The sequence below is a fragment of the Trichomycterus rosablanca genome, chromosome 11 (assembly GCF_030014385.1).
Source record: "Trichomycterus rosablanca isolate fTriRos1 chromosome 11, fTriRos1.hap1, whole genome shotgun sequence".
NCBI lineage: Eukaryota > Metazoa > Chordata > Actinopteri > Siluriformes > Trichomycteridae > Trichomycterus > Trichomycterus rosablanca.
Genome location: NC_085998.1, coordinates 3,014,496 through 3,029,455, shown reverse-complemented (window position 1 = coordinate 3,029,455; position 14,960 = coordinate 3,014,496). Strand labels below are relative to the sequence as shown.

Below are 14,960 nucleotides of genomic sequence, written 5' to 3'. Positions count from 1 at the left end.
TAGACCGGAATCTGCTGCTATTGATTGAACAGGATTTGCAGGCGTGTCACACAAATGAACTTTGTTCTTTCGAGCATGTCAGAGGTATAAGTGGGATTGTAATTCCCTAATGTGGATTTATTTAACAGATGAGCTCATATGTAAGTTGTTTGTATAAAATTAACAGCGTTCTCAAGAACCAAAATGTGGCAGCTTGAACTGGGATCTGAACTCCGATCAGTAATCCAGAGCCTTAACCACTGAGCAGCAACGCAAACAATTACAAAATGATACAGGCAGAGTTGCATACGTTGTCGGTTAGTTTGCATATGCGCAAAAAATGAAATACTACATTGTGTTTCAGACAGTGCAAAGGTAATACAATCTATAAATGTCGTCTTTGTTGTTAGCTGATTTGCTTAAACCTCCTATGGCGTTACAATATATGCAGTTGTTTTGTAAACTGGAAATAATACTTGTGTTAGATTTTCCATGTGTTTTATTTGGTTAAAAAAAAGACAGTGGGACAGATTTATTTTGGTAACTCAGGCATTGTGTTGTTTAATTTGCACTATGGCTGGGGAAACTGATATGAGCAACTAGTGTGAGCACACCAAAAAAATTCATTTTCCCCCCATTTTTCTTCAAGTCTAGTCGTATCCAATTCCCAGATCGTATATCGCCTCTACCGCTGCTTCCAGAAAAAGGCTGTAACTCCGACACGTGTGCAGTGGCCGACTGCGTTTCACTTGATCCAGATGGGTTGTTCATATAGGGATCTGTATCGCACATGGAGAGTCACACACCGATCTCCATTATCCCCAGTCTCTGTGCAGGCACCACTGACCAGCCGGACCAGTTATGAGAAATCCCTCTACTCTATTCTAAAAGCCGATCAGCATCCATGTAGGCACCCGAGTAGCCGTTAGAAGAGCTGTGTGCTCGAAATGCCAGCACTGGTGTGCTAGAGTGTTTCACCACAGCGCCACCCAAGCGCCCGAAAACGCATTTTTAAATTGTTAGTGTGAACTAAGTGTCAAGAGGACACGCCAATATGTACGCACATACCTGAGATAAATAAATAAATAACATCAGAGACACTGTTTAAAAATAATAAATGTATTATTACATTACAATAATACATGTATTATTATACTCATGTATTATTATAAATCATGTATAGGGGAGTTGTAGTTGTAGTTGTTAAGGTACTGGACTAGTAATCCAAAGGTCGCTGGTTCATGCCCCACCACTGCCAGGTTGCCACTGTTGGGCCCTTGAGCAAGGCCCTTAACCTTTAATTGCTTAGACTGTATACTGTCACTTTGGATAAAAGCGTCTGCTAAATGCCGAAAATGTAAATGTATTAATGCACAAATTTTTACTTCTTTAACAGTTTTGTAGGACAAAAAAAGTGACAAAACTTCTTAATTCCTGCTGGCAGAATAATGGTATTGCGGATTTGTTCCCACAGAAACCACCAGCCACAAAACTGCTGACTCCAGAGCAAAAAAAAAAAGTCCTGAACAGCACGCGCACTTTCACTAATACCCTGTGCGAGCCTGTCCGTTATTTAATCCGCTGACTGTTACTTTGTCTTACGTTTGCTTGCTTGTCTTTGTTCCTCCACTCTGCTTTCTCAGTCTGTCTATACACACGTATCAAACACACGTAAAAACAAAGGAAAGCAGGGAGCCGAGGGCCATTGGGTGCACAGATGGGGTTCATCCCTCCCCGTTTCTGCTTCCTTTCCACCCTTTAGTCTTTAAAAGCCTCGGTTCATTTGAAACTTCAAAAAGAGCAAGGGATTTAACGAAGCACCAGCAATGCTGTTTTACGAGCACGAGAAGGAAGTGCAGTTACATTAATCCATCCAAACACAAAATGCACTAAACTATACACAATTTAATAAGTGCATTTAACACACACACCTACACACACACTCACTGCTCTAGTAAATTGTTGCACTGTTTCTCAAACTGGCTTAACAGCACATTTAAAGTCATAACAATAAATATTGACATAGGATTATGCTTTATATAAGGTGATTTAGATCCTGCTAGTTTAGAGCAACCCAGTCCTACTTATCCTCAAAGAATGAAACAAATTAAATAAAACACAAACATTGGCGCACACACTTTTCCAGCACAGTGGAAATCCACTGGATTTGGAGAGCACTTAAGTATTTTGTTGTAGTAACCTCAGTATGTTGCCAATTAACACCAATCTGTACTATTAGTTGATTACCAAATATGACTAATTTAACTAATTTAACAGGTTTATTTACTTTAACTATCCATCATTCCTTTTTAGATTTCCAGCAAAGAAACTGTTATTTTTTTTACTAAGAAAAGACAAAACATGAGCAGTTTTGAACTAAACTTTTACCGTCGTTCTTCAGATCTTTATCCTTAATATCTGTAACAGTCACAACACTTGAGTTACACACGCTGGCGGTAAAGGTAAACCTCCTCAGATCTTTTTCTCTAAGCCAGATGTGAATTTATAAAGGTTGTATTACTCAGGGTGCTGCTACAGCTTGTTTTATAAATTATATAGCCCTTAAATGACATGTTCCTCGCTGTGTAAACTGAACTTAAGAAGAAAAATTTATCAAATTTTAATGATTGAGAAATTAAAGTGCTGTTGGCCGTCCAGTAAGGAGTCAACAATGTGAAATTATAAGGATTTTAAATGTTTATTCAACCACACCACCACCATGTCAGTGTCACTGCAGTGCTGAGAAGGATCCACCACCTAAATAATACCTGCTCTGTGGTGGTCCTGACCATTGAAGAACAGCTGACTACTGACTAGACTGACTACAGTCAGTAATTGTAGAACTACAAAGTGCTTCTATATGGTAAGTGGAGCTGATAAAATGGACAGTGAGTGTAGAAACAAGGAGGTGGTTTTAATGTTATGGCTGATTAGTGTGTATATATTGAAAAACAATTGGTCAACCACTACACTTTCATTACAATCTAAAACCTTCATTAAAATCTATTAAACATTTTATTTATTTACTTTATTTACTTATTTAGATTGCCGTCTGGTTATTTATTTACTTATTTAGATTGCCGTCTGGTTATTTATTTACTTATTTAGATCGTCGTCTGGCTGCAGGGTCCATTTGTGTGTGATGAGCCTTTTTGAGGGCTATTCATAGAAGAGCAACACAAATAGCATCTTTTAAGTTTCTGCCCTCCTACACACTTCACACTGCCTCTCTGCTCATGGGGAGGGAAGAATACGTGCACGATGTGTGTGTAGCTGCAATAATAAATATTCAACCACACAAAAAATTATTTACAGCTCTAAACTTTTCTGCAGAGCAAAATTCTGCTTTAAATGACATCAAATGAAAAAATTATTTAGGACTTTAGAGTAGCAGGAGATTTTGTTAATATTGCATGTCACAATTATTTAACCCCTATGAAATATTACTGATTCTAAAATCTGCTGTAGGACCTAAAGGTCGGTTAAACATAATTGAACTACTGGGACTTAATAACCAGCCTTCATCTGCTTTAGCCATAATGTGTTTATATAAACACCACCCAGACATGTTGCAACCATGGTGAAAACTAAGGAGCTGCTTACAAACACTGAGAAGAGACGAGCATCATTCCATTCCACCAAAGGGCAACAGGTATAAGATGATTTCCAAGAGCTTGAACATTCAGAAGTTCTAAACTTAAGATTAGAGATGCATGAGTACCGATACTAGTATCGGGTATTAGCCCGATACCGCGCTCATTAACTCGTACTCGTACTCGCAAACGAGGCTCCGATACTAAACATCCGATACCTTGTGCCTAGTGCACGTTGCTGCGTTAACGCAGGGATTTTCAACCTGTGGGGCGGCAGTGCTTGTCTGGGGGGGGGGCGTGACATTACGAGATTTTTTTACTTCTAAAACTAAAGCAATTCATTTTTCACCCACGGGAGACAGATTGAATTATTCTCACTGACCGCGACGCTCACACGCACGTTTAATGTTATTTAGTTCCGTCTGAAAAAAAAACCCTTCAAAATAGAGCTAACAGCGAAGATAACCGGTTAGAAGAGCAGCGACCGCTGTTATAGGACGTGTTTGTGTTCAATACTCTGTTCACAGTGTCGATACAAGTGATTCAGGAGTCGACTCATTTTAAGCTTCTTTTCTCAGTCATCTCTCCGTGTTTACTGTTATAATAAATGATGCGGTTGTAAATAAACACAACAGAACATTTTGTGTGACTCGCTTACATTATAAAGCTCAGGCTTAATTATACTGGTTATTACCACAGAGCGGGAGCCGACTCAGAGTCGTTTACGATTTACCGAGGTGAACCACGAATGGATGTGCTGATAGAATCGGCTCAGATGGGATCGGACTGTATTATCTTTTTAAAGTAAATATTTCAATCAGCAGAATCGCATCGCATGTATGATGTGCACAACGTTAATTACGTGCGTTTATTAATGAACATTAGCTTGTCAGAAGCTTTCTCAAAAACGGTGTTTTTTTTTTTTTTTGTTTTTTTACAATTAGTGATGGCAACCCAAGCAACTGTTCCACTGCACTATTTTACACTAAGAACTACACTATCCCATAATGCTCCAGATTGCATCATTCTAAATAGGTATCGGTATCGGCGAGTACAAAAATACATGTACTTGTACTCGGTTGGGAGAAAATGGTATTGATGCATCCCTACTTAAGATCTTATCAAGAAAACAAAGAACATGCCTCGTTTTTCTGCAAACCACTGCTGACCAAAAAGAACACAAAGGCTTGTCGAGCATTCAGCAAGACCTATCTAAATGATCCTCAAGACTTTTGGGGTAATATTCTGTGGAATGATTAGTGAAAAATTGAACTTTTTGGAACACATGAGTCCTGTTACATCTGCCGTAAAGCCAACACCGCATTCCACAATAAGAACACCATACAAACAGTGAAACATGGTGGTGGTAGTGTGATAGTCTGGGGCTGCTTTGTTTCCGCAGTACCTGGACAACCTGTCATAACTGACGGAACCACAAATTCTGCTCTCTATCAGAACATTCTAAAGGAGAACGTCCACCTTTCAGTTTGTGACCTAAAGCGAGCACAGTTGGGTTTTGCATAAGGACACTGATGAGAAGCACACAATCAGGTTCATCTCTGAATGTTTTAAAGGAAAGAAAATAAAGGTTTTGGAGTGAACTGGTCAAAGTCCTGACTTAAATCCCACTTAGATGCTGCAGTAAGACCTTAAACCCTCCAATGCAGCCGAATGAAAACAATTCTGTACAGAAAAGAGGAACAAACTTCCTCCACTCATCACAGACTCATCACAAGTTAGTGTAGCAGCTTCTTTTTCTGCATGTGAAACAGAACAAAAATAATGACACTTCCAAGAAGTGTGAGCAAGCGCTGAATCAGCCGACAGAAACACAGTCAGTCATCGCTAAGAAAAATTACAAAACAGGCTACCAAACTACTGTTGGGCTGCAGAAGGCTTAGTCACAACATGCTGAACATAAATAGAAGGAAAAACAGTTCATGATCACGCGAGGCTGTGCAGCACAAACAGAAACACACACGGAAAGAATAATAAAAACAGACAATAGGCAGCAGGAAGCCGTGTAATCGGTGCCTGCAATTAAACCCCGACGTTCTCATTTCCGATAAGGAAAAATAAAACCAGTTTTCTACTGAAGCTGTGTTTAAAAAAAAACCATTAACCATTTCACCATTAACAGAAAGACCGTTTGGCCAGACAGAGTTCACAGGAAGCAGAGGCGTCGTTTTAAGAGCTTTTGTACTTCCTCATATCTGCTACTGAATAAACATTTGTTCACACTTCTAAATAACACAAAGCTTTTAAATAAAAAGTACCGACATGGTTAATCATTCACTGTTAGTGTTTAGAAAAACATTCGTCACTTAAGTTGCTGACAATTCAATTAACTGACTAATTAAAGAATTTTGTTTTATTTTAATTTAACTGATTAAAGTCATTTTGACACTTAAAACAATAAGCAAAAGACCAATAAAGGATGACTTCACTTTACAAATAAGCTATAGCCACATATAATCCACTAAGCGGGCTACTTAAAAGCCACATTTCACCAATTTGAACCACGTGTGCATTTATTACGACTAAAAACTGCAGGCAAGTTTACCAAAAGCTAAATAAAAAAACAATCAAGCTACAAAACAAGTGACATTTGAGACTTCCGCTCCATTGTCTGTTAGCTCATGTCTGAATTAAGAATGGTTATTCAGCTGCAGAACCATCAGCTGTACAGGAAGCCTTCACTACAAGCACTTATTGGCCCAGCGCTGCCAATCAATGAACAAATATACTGAATAAATTATGTCAAATGACAGAAAAGTTAACTTTAAACTAGGGCTGGGCGATATATCGAGATTTTATAAAATATCGATATATTTTCATACGCGATATAAGATGAGACAATATCGCATATATCGATATAGATGTTGCGTTCCATTTAGATCCGACAGTTCGTCTTTCTCTTCTCCCAGTTTGTCTCTGCACATGTTTACCTGCCCCGCCCCTCTCCCTCACTGCCCCGCCCCTCTCCCTCACTGCACCGCCCCTCTCACTGAACACAACTCGCCCCTCCCCACCGCTTCACCAGTAATTCCTGCAGGCAGCGATAGCATGGAGACGGATAAAGACATGACAGAAGCTATCGAAGAGGAGAAGAGAAGCTTTTTGGAATTATTTGGAGATAGTTCGAATTCAAAGTGTCAGATGAGCAGCAGAATAATGTATTCTGTAGAGAACGCCGAAAACAAGTCCAGACAAAAGGTTCCAGCTCCGTGTACCTTTGGTCATTCGTTTTCACTTCAAATCCCAAAGTTAAAAAACAAGAAAACGAGTCGTTATTCGTTTCAAAAACCAACACAAGCGCATGTACGCGCTGACATGCACGTATTTACTTCACATTAAGTGTTGAGAAAGTAATAATAACGTAGCGGTGCGTCTCCTGTTGTTCTGACTCTTGTGTTTGTATATGTGATGTGCATATACTTGCTCTATCTGTAAAAAACAAACATTATGGGGAGTGATTTCTGTACTGGATGTTGTACGTGGTCGTGTTAGTTTATACTGGACGATCGCCCGACGTCCGACACGTCATTTATTTATTTATCTTCTATTATAGTATTACTTGTTGTCGGCCAGTAAACAACCAAACATTATTAAATTGCATGAACTAACTCTGCAGTAAACAAGGAGCAAACAGCAATTAAACAACAAATAAAGCTGTTAAATAATAATAAAGTGCATGAAGCAGAACGCTGATTAAAATGCATTAAATGTTGTAATAGTTACACAGTAACATGAACGATTAGTTCTGCCTGTATTACAGAACTGAGTTCTATACGTTAAAAAAAATATTAATGTTAATGTTAAGGCGACATATGCATAAAATAATGTATAAAGTCCAAACATGTCCAAACATTTACTTTAACGGGGTTTTACTTTTAATGTCACACAAGCTCAGCCGGAAACCGTCATTCCGACATCTTCCCTACACACTCGCTCCCTGCGCCCTATAGTACACTTAACATTCTTAAAGGGCCGGACAATATATTTGTAATTCACATTACACCCCCAGCATGAATATTAATAAAAGTGCCTGTAAAAAAATTGGAACATGTAGCTTTGTCTCAGAAGTGTCTTTTTGTTATTACCTTATGGGATAAAAAAATATCGAGATATATATCGTATATCGCCGTTCAGCAAAAAATATCGAGATATAATTTTTGATCCATATCGCCCAGCCCTACTTTAAACTATAACTTAATGCTTCCCATGTCTTTGCATTCTTGTCTCATTGCTTTATCCAGAGTAACACTTAATAACACAGATTTATCTTTATATAAAATATTTATCACAGACTTCACCTGTGGTGAACTTTGCTGACACTAGTTGTGTTGTGACAATGTACACAAGGATCTAATTCGGAGGACCTTTAACCAATAGCTTATCGTTTCATTTTCATCACAACTTTATACGAGTCAGGTTCACGACAGGCCCTGTTCTACCTGAAAACACTGCGCACAAGGCAGGAATACCCTGGGCAGGGCATAAATCAAATAAATCGGGTCTGTTTAGAAGACAGGCCAGCTGATAGCACAGCCGAGATCTGTGGTAGTGGGCTTGCGTAAGAGACTCCTGCGCCACCCAGGCACCTATACTAGTCAACATTAGCATTCTAATTAAGCCAACAGATCTTGGATCAAAGTTATATTTAAGAAAAACTTCTGTTTATGTTGACAGTATAGTTTGGCACAGTTGTGGCCTAGTGGTTAAGGTACTGGACTAGTAAAAAGGTTGCTGGTTCAATCCCCACCACTACCAGGTTGCCACTGTTGAACCATTGAGCAAGGCCCTTAACCCTTAATTGCTTAGACTATATACTGTCACTGTACTGTCAGTCGCTTTGGATAAAAACGTCCGCTAAAGGCCGAAAATGTAAATGTTACTTAAAACTGATTTTTATTAGGGATGAAATGCTAATTCACTACACTTATCAATACAATTCTACCAACAGCTGGCATAGATCTAACAGCTTCATGCAAAACATTGCATTTATTTGTTGTTGTTGACCCAACATTTTACTTTTAAGATTAATGATGACACATTATGACATTTTTTTCTGCAAATAGCTGGAGAGGTGACTACAAATACTATAAACACAATTAAAGAGCTGTACATGCATCCCCATTGTAATACAAAAGTCACAACTTGTAATGTCTACAGTACTAAGGCGTGAACTGCACACCCACCCATAGTGAGCAAGATTCATCAGACTGATGCAGCACGACAGGGACTAAAAAAAGCACTCAGCTGATTACTGAGCTTAAAACAAGCCAGGCGGAAGAGTAAAACCCCTTAATGCAACACAAACAGCCACGCCAAACTACACAAGCTGTACATAAGTGAACAACCAAGCTGTTTAAACTAGTAAAACAACCAGAAAAGCTGCTCACCTTGTGTGAGTAGTGCGGGTCCATGATGCGCGCCAGGCCAAAATCTCCAATCTTCAGCACAAGGTCTTCGGTGTTGACGAACAGGTTGGCGGGTTTCAGGTCCCGGTGCAGCACGTTGGCCGAGTGGATGTACTTCAGGCCGCGCAGCAGCTGGTACATAAAGAGACGGGCGTGTTCCTCGGAGAGCGGGCCCTGCTCCAGAACGTTGCACAGGTCCGTCTCCACGTACTCCTGTACGATGTAGACAGAGTTGACCTCCGTCAGTGAGCTGGCGTCCTCGCTCAGGTGTCTGCCGCTCGGCCCCAGCGTCTCGAAGACGCGCACGATGTTGTCGTGGTCGAGGCGGCGGATGATTTTGATCTCGCGGAGCGCGTGCTTGACGCTCTGAGCGTCCGTCAGCACTATTTTCTTAACCGCTACGCGTTTGTCGCAGTCCTGATCTACAGCGGAGAACACCAGTCCGTTACCACCGAATCCCAGTGGCTTTAGGTCTGTGTACCGAGGGCCTAGATCAAAGCCGTGGATGTTCATCAGGCTCTCAAATTTCTCTGCCATTTTATTAAACACTTAATTTTACTTATTATTTTTAAACCAATGTATGAAGGGAATCCTAGGTGGCAACTTTGCCCTCGATACTTTATACAGGTGGCCTTGATTCACCCCTAAAACAATGCAAGGCTGCTGTGTAATTTAATCATTTAATTTTTCATTTAAAACAAAATTTCTAATGTCAAATTAAGCAAGAGGATTCTATAAACTCCTTAAATTTAATACGTACAGCGGGACTAATAAAAAAACAGCTGATTTTCCTTTGTATGAAGATAAGACAAAGCACCTTTAGTACAAGAGTCCTCACAGCTTTTTCACAGCAAAGCAGCGAGAGGGCTGCGATATGTAATCAGAACATGTGATCATCATTCAACACAAACGAGACGAACGTTTTGAAGCTATTTCGTTTTTACACAGCTAATTTTCCTTTCAAATTACCCCCCCCCCCAAATAAGCTAAACAGCCTTTAACGGAATAAATCAGGGGGCTAATCAGTAATGAAACGAACTTGTGAACGCGAGTATCAGCACAAGCATCATCACAGTGCTGATGACTTCAGTGTACGACTCGTCCTGAGGGGCAGCAGCATAATTTTATTATCCTATCGTGCTAAGCTAAGCACCCGGGCTCCTTTTGCCTGTTTGATGAAAGCGGGAAGATCGGCCGAGTTCAGCAGAAGAGCGCTCCCTCAGTGATCAGGTGGCTCGAGCTCACCGCAGTCGCAATCGAAGCTATCCTCCATTTTACAGCAATGTTTCCTGCAAAACCGCCAGAAATAAAAATCAGGGTTAGAAATTCATTTAAGCACTATTAGATAAAAGCACGTGTTTAATTCTACAAATGCACAACTGTGGGATTTATAAGTAATTCACCATCTACGTTCCATAACATTAAAATAATCGAAACAAAATCTCTGCCTCTCTGCATAAAGGCCAAAAACCATCACTAAATGCATTTTACTTTTGATTTCATTTATAGCACCACATAAAAACCAACATGCTTCTTATAGCTTTTTTAATAAGAGTTCTTGTTGCAGCAATCAAACATAAAACATGAACGTATACAGCAGACTCAGAAAGCCTTCTAGCTTTGACTTTTCTGCACACTGATTTATTTGCAGAGAAATGACAACTGGTCAAAATAAAAAAAGATGTGCTTTGACAAAGAAAATAAGTTCATCAGACAGTAAAGTGGTCTGTTTTGTTTTTTTAGAGCTGTAACAAAGTATAACCTGCTTCTTAAAGCCATTAACTGAACAACTACTTAAAACAGGGTTACCATCCAACAGGTTGTGATAATGACACTGCTGGTGTTTCATACACCCTGAAACTGTCATAATGAGTTCATTCAGTGCTGCATATAGACAGCATATCCTTATATCACTGATTTATTTTTAAGTTGGTCGTGCAGTTGGGATCCAGTCAAGAGTTGTAAACACTGGAATGCAAGATACACTAAATATAGCTCACCATCCAGGTTAAGTAACCAGTAAGTAAGTCTGATCATCATTTAATGCGTATTTATTAAGTACATAATGTTCTTTCGACTCGTGGGAGTCCCCAGTACCAGTTAATTCGGTTCTGCTGAATAAAAACCTGATCTTTAGTACAGTTTTACAGGGTGTAGTTCCTGTGCCCGGTTTTAACGCAACCGGTTCCTCCCCATAACGGATTACCACAGCAGGGCAAAAATAGAAATCCCCCCCTCCTATAATGTTAAACAGGAATACTCACAGAACGACTCTATACACCCAAAGGAACATGTATTAATCCAGTTATGACTGTGATCGAAGCTATCATGTAACTTGATAGTGAAATCACACGGTGTTCTCTGTATATGCAGCGCAGCCACGTTGCAGAACCGCAGGACGGCACTGCGACTGCAGGACGACCATTTTGTTGGCTAATACGGGGGAAACATGACGTTCTACAGTAGTTATTCCCATTACTGATGGATAAATATGAATAAAAAATAAGACTACAAATAATTGAAGGTTATTTGTATGGGCTTTGACCTTTTAAATAGGTTTCAAACCTTATTAAGTGAGCAAAAGTGGCTTAGAAAACATGTTGAGATCAAAACATGCCGGTATAGCGACTAACAAACCCACCAAAGCATGAAAATATCTAAAAACATTGTACAGCAATATGAGGTTTAATTGTATGAGCCTCAGTTATATAGAACTTTTCTCCTTTTTTAATAAACAACTGTTACTTGTATACAAATTAACGTTCTGAAAGCTAATACTGGTCACATTTACTCGAGTTTAAGAATACTCATCAAACTCACAAGCAAGTGGCTGTTAAAGCTGTTTAAATTAGAATAATTCTCAATTTACTGCAAAATAAACACAAAAGAAATTAAAGCAAGAACACACAAATTTGCTAAAAGTTAAGAGCCTTTTATGATTCAAACACAATCATCTAAAATAATTAAGCCAAAATAAAGTACACAAGTGTGTACATTCTTAAACTGTATTAAAATGTAAAGCAATATATAATACAATGCTGACATTACAGATATATTATGATTTATCTGTATTACAGACTGATGGCACCAATGTACATCTTATCCCACCCGTTTACGGACTACTCCAGCCTCTGATTGGCTGTTTTTAGTCTCAAGATTCAGATTGACACGTGACTAACCAATCAAATCAGAGCTATCGCAACCAGTAACCAATCACAACACAGGAGGCGGAATCTACCTGAAAACGGATAGGGAATACAATAATACACTACAAACAGGTATGACAGGTTTATATATATATATATATATATACATATAAAAACCTTTTTACTCAATATACAGCGTTTAAAAAAACAACAACTTTCAAAACACCAAAAGCGGTTTACTGTTAACGCTTTAAATCCGGATTAAAATACATTTGAGTTGGCGCCGAAAGAAGTCGCTCGCGCTGAAACAAAGACGACCGTTGGTAGCGGCTACGCTAACTCAGCTACTCGTCAAAATAGACCAAAAACAGAACAGACCAAACATCAAATACATAAAAAACTGTCCACAGTAGCGTAATATTACATCAGTAATTATTACTTACTATTCTTGTTCGTGTCATGGGTGAATTTCTGCGAGTAACCGAAACAGCTCGGCTCCACTCGGCTCTCTCCGTCCGAGCTCTACTCACGACTCTAATCGCCATTCACACTATCGCTGCGATGCCCGTATGTGGGCGGAGCCACTGTAGCAGTCATTCAATAAGTGGGCGTGGCTACGATGATCTATTACATCAGACTTTTAATAGAAGTGAATAAACGCTTCATTTAGATCGTTATTTATTTATTTACTTATTTACTTATTAATTTATTTAATTTTATTTACGTATTGTTTATACAATTTTATTTATTTAATTACTATTTATGTATTTTATTTTTATTTATGTACACTATACGAATAAAAAAGTATTTGGACACCTGACCATGAGCTTGTTGAACAGGCGATTTCAAAAATAAATGGTATTACATATTACATTTACATTTACATTTTCAGCATTTAGTAGATGCTTTTGTCCAAAGTGACTTACAGTAGCAATTAAGGGTTAAGAGCCTTGCTTAAGGGCCCAACAGTGGCAACCTGGCAGTGCTGGAGTTTGAACCAGTGACCTTTAGATGACTAGTCCAGTACCTAATGCCAAGTTCACACTACACGACTTTCCAAGTGGTCAGGTCGCTGTACAGTTCACACTACACGACTGATCGGCGATAGGGGGTTTCACACTACACGATCGATCTATCACCAACTGGAATCGCAGGCGAGCTTCTCCGGTCTCCCAAACTACGTTTACTCTCGAAAACAAACGCGAGAAGTGACGAGGGGTTTAATGATACCATGTCTAAAAATACACGTCAACAAGAAGCGAGCGATCAAAGTTTGTGCGCTGATGTGCAGCGTAAAATCAAAGAGGAAAATAAATGAATCTGAGTGGATTTGGCTACACAAGCAGCATGGATTGTTCTGTTGTATACTGGTGTTTTGTAGAGAACAATAAGGTCAGAAATACTGTAAAACCTGTGTGTGTGTCGATGTATTCTGATATTATACATCGACAAATTATGCCCCTGTCCCACCTTTTTACACTCCTACCCCGCGTTTCCGCCTTACCCAATGTCTTGCGTTCTAATTGGCTGTTTGACATAGCACTCATTGCCAGTCGGCCGACTCATACCCAGATATTTGACATGCTAGATATATAACTAGCCTCTCGGATCGAGTTGTTAAGTAGTTCACACATAACGATTGAGAGCCGAGTTTCGATCGCCGAATCTAGCTCCGACCAGTGTTTCAAAATCACTCTGTTTTCTACAACTGTATGGAAACAGAGTGACCTCTATGTGATCTTTATTAATAATTTGATAAATCGTGGTGATATGGCAACACAGAATGGCACAAATAATCTTTCAGTAAATGCACCTCATTGGGAGATGTGGCATGTGATGATGAGATCCACCCTCAGTGCACGAGCTATGAAGTAACTGAAGTGAACGTTGCACATGTTACATCAGCGCCGGCTGTTCTCCAGCGTATGCTCATCACTCGGTGTTGCACCACGTTTCTGGAAAGCGATGTGTAACAGAACAGGCGAGGTTTTTTACACCCACACCGTACTCAGATCCATCACTTCCTGTCAGTGAAGAGAAAGTCTTTACAACACAGGAACTTACATCATCCACTTTCCCTCTTTACTTCTTGTTGGCTGAAACCCTGATATTATCTCAACAGCCATTCTATTACCTAATCATATCAAAACACGTGCTCGCCAAGTACACGATCCTCTTTTAAAAACTTGCTGGCTTGTTTCCCACCTTTACATTTTTTTGTGATGGAACATAACAGATGAATCCTACACTTGATGAACAGTTTTCTGTTCCTTTGCAGAGATCTACGTCCATAAAAACATGGTCTGATGAGTTTGGTATGGAGGAACTTCAGTGGTCTTGACTGAGCCGTGACCTCAACTCCTCATTAATGTTCTTGTGTTTGTGGTTGTGTACGAACTGACACAAATTCCCACAGAAACCTTCCAAAATCCCACAGAAAGTCTTCTCAGAAAGCAGTGTAAACAATTAACTTTACATTAAACCATGGTTTTGTACTGGCCATACGTTCGGTCATCTAGCAGACCTGCCGCTGGATTGTGTGTAGGCGTCGATGGTGTTTTAATGGTGTTGTTCTCAACTAGTCCATTTTGGATGGTCCATGAGCTCATGTGTACATGTGTACCTTATTCAAGTCCATAAATCTGCAGTTTAAAAAGTGGTCATCTATGCCGGCTCAGAGGAACTGCGTTCTAGACCTCACCGTCACAAATTTTTATTCATGATTGAGTATATTGAAAGAACATTGATTCAAATTAAAGGTTCAGTCATTTACAGGCAAGCATGTGTCAAGGTTTGCAAATAGTCTGATAGTTTAGAGG

General features: G+C 39.4%; 1 protein-coding gene across 1 annotated transcript in view; it reads right to left on the bottom strand.

Moving 5' to 3' along the window:
* Window positions 1-12,685, bottom strand: part of mapk6 (mitogen-activated protein kinase 6) — a 33,370-nt gene extending 20,685 nt beyond the window's left edge. Inside the window, exons 1-2 of the mRNA XM_063004807.1 lie at window positions 12,585-12,685; window positions 8,978-10,284 (exon numbers count right to left, since the gene is read on the bottom strand). Coding sequence (XP_062860877.1) covers window positions 8,978-9,532 — 555 coding nt within the window. The 5' untranslated portion in view covers window positions 9,533-10,284; window positions 12,585-12,685. The remainder of the gene's footprint in view (window positions 1-8,977; window positions 10,285-12,584) is intronic.
* Between the last annotated feature and the right edge of the window lie 2,275 nt (window positions 12,686-14,960).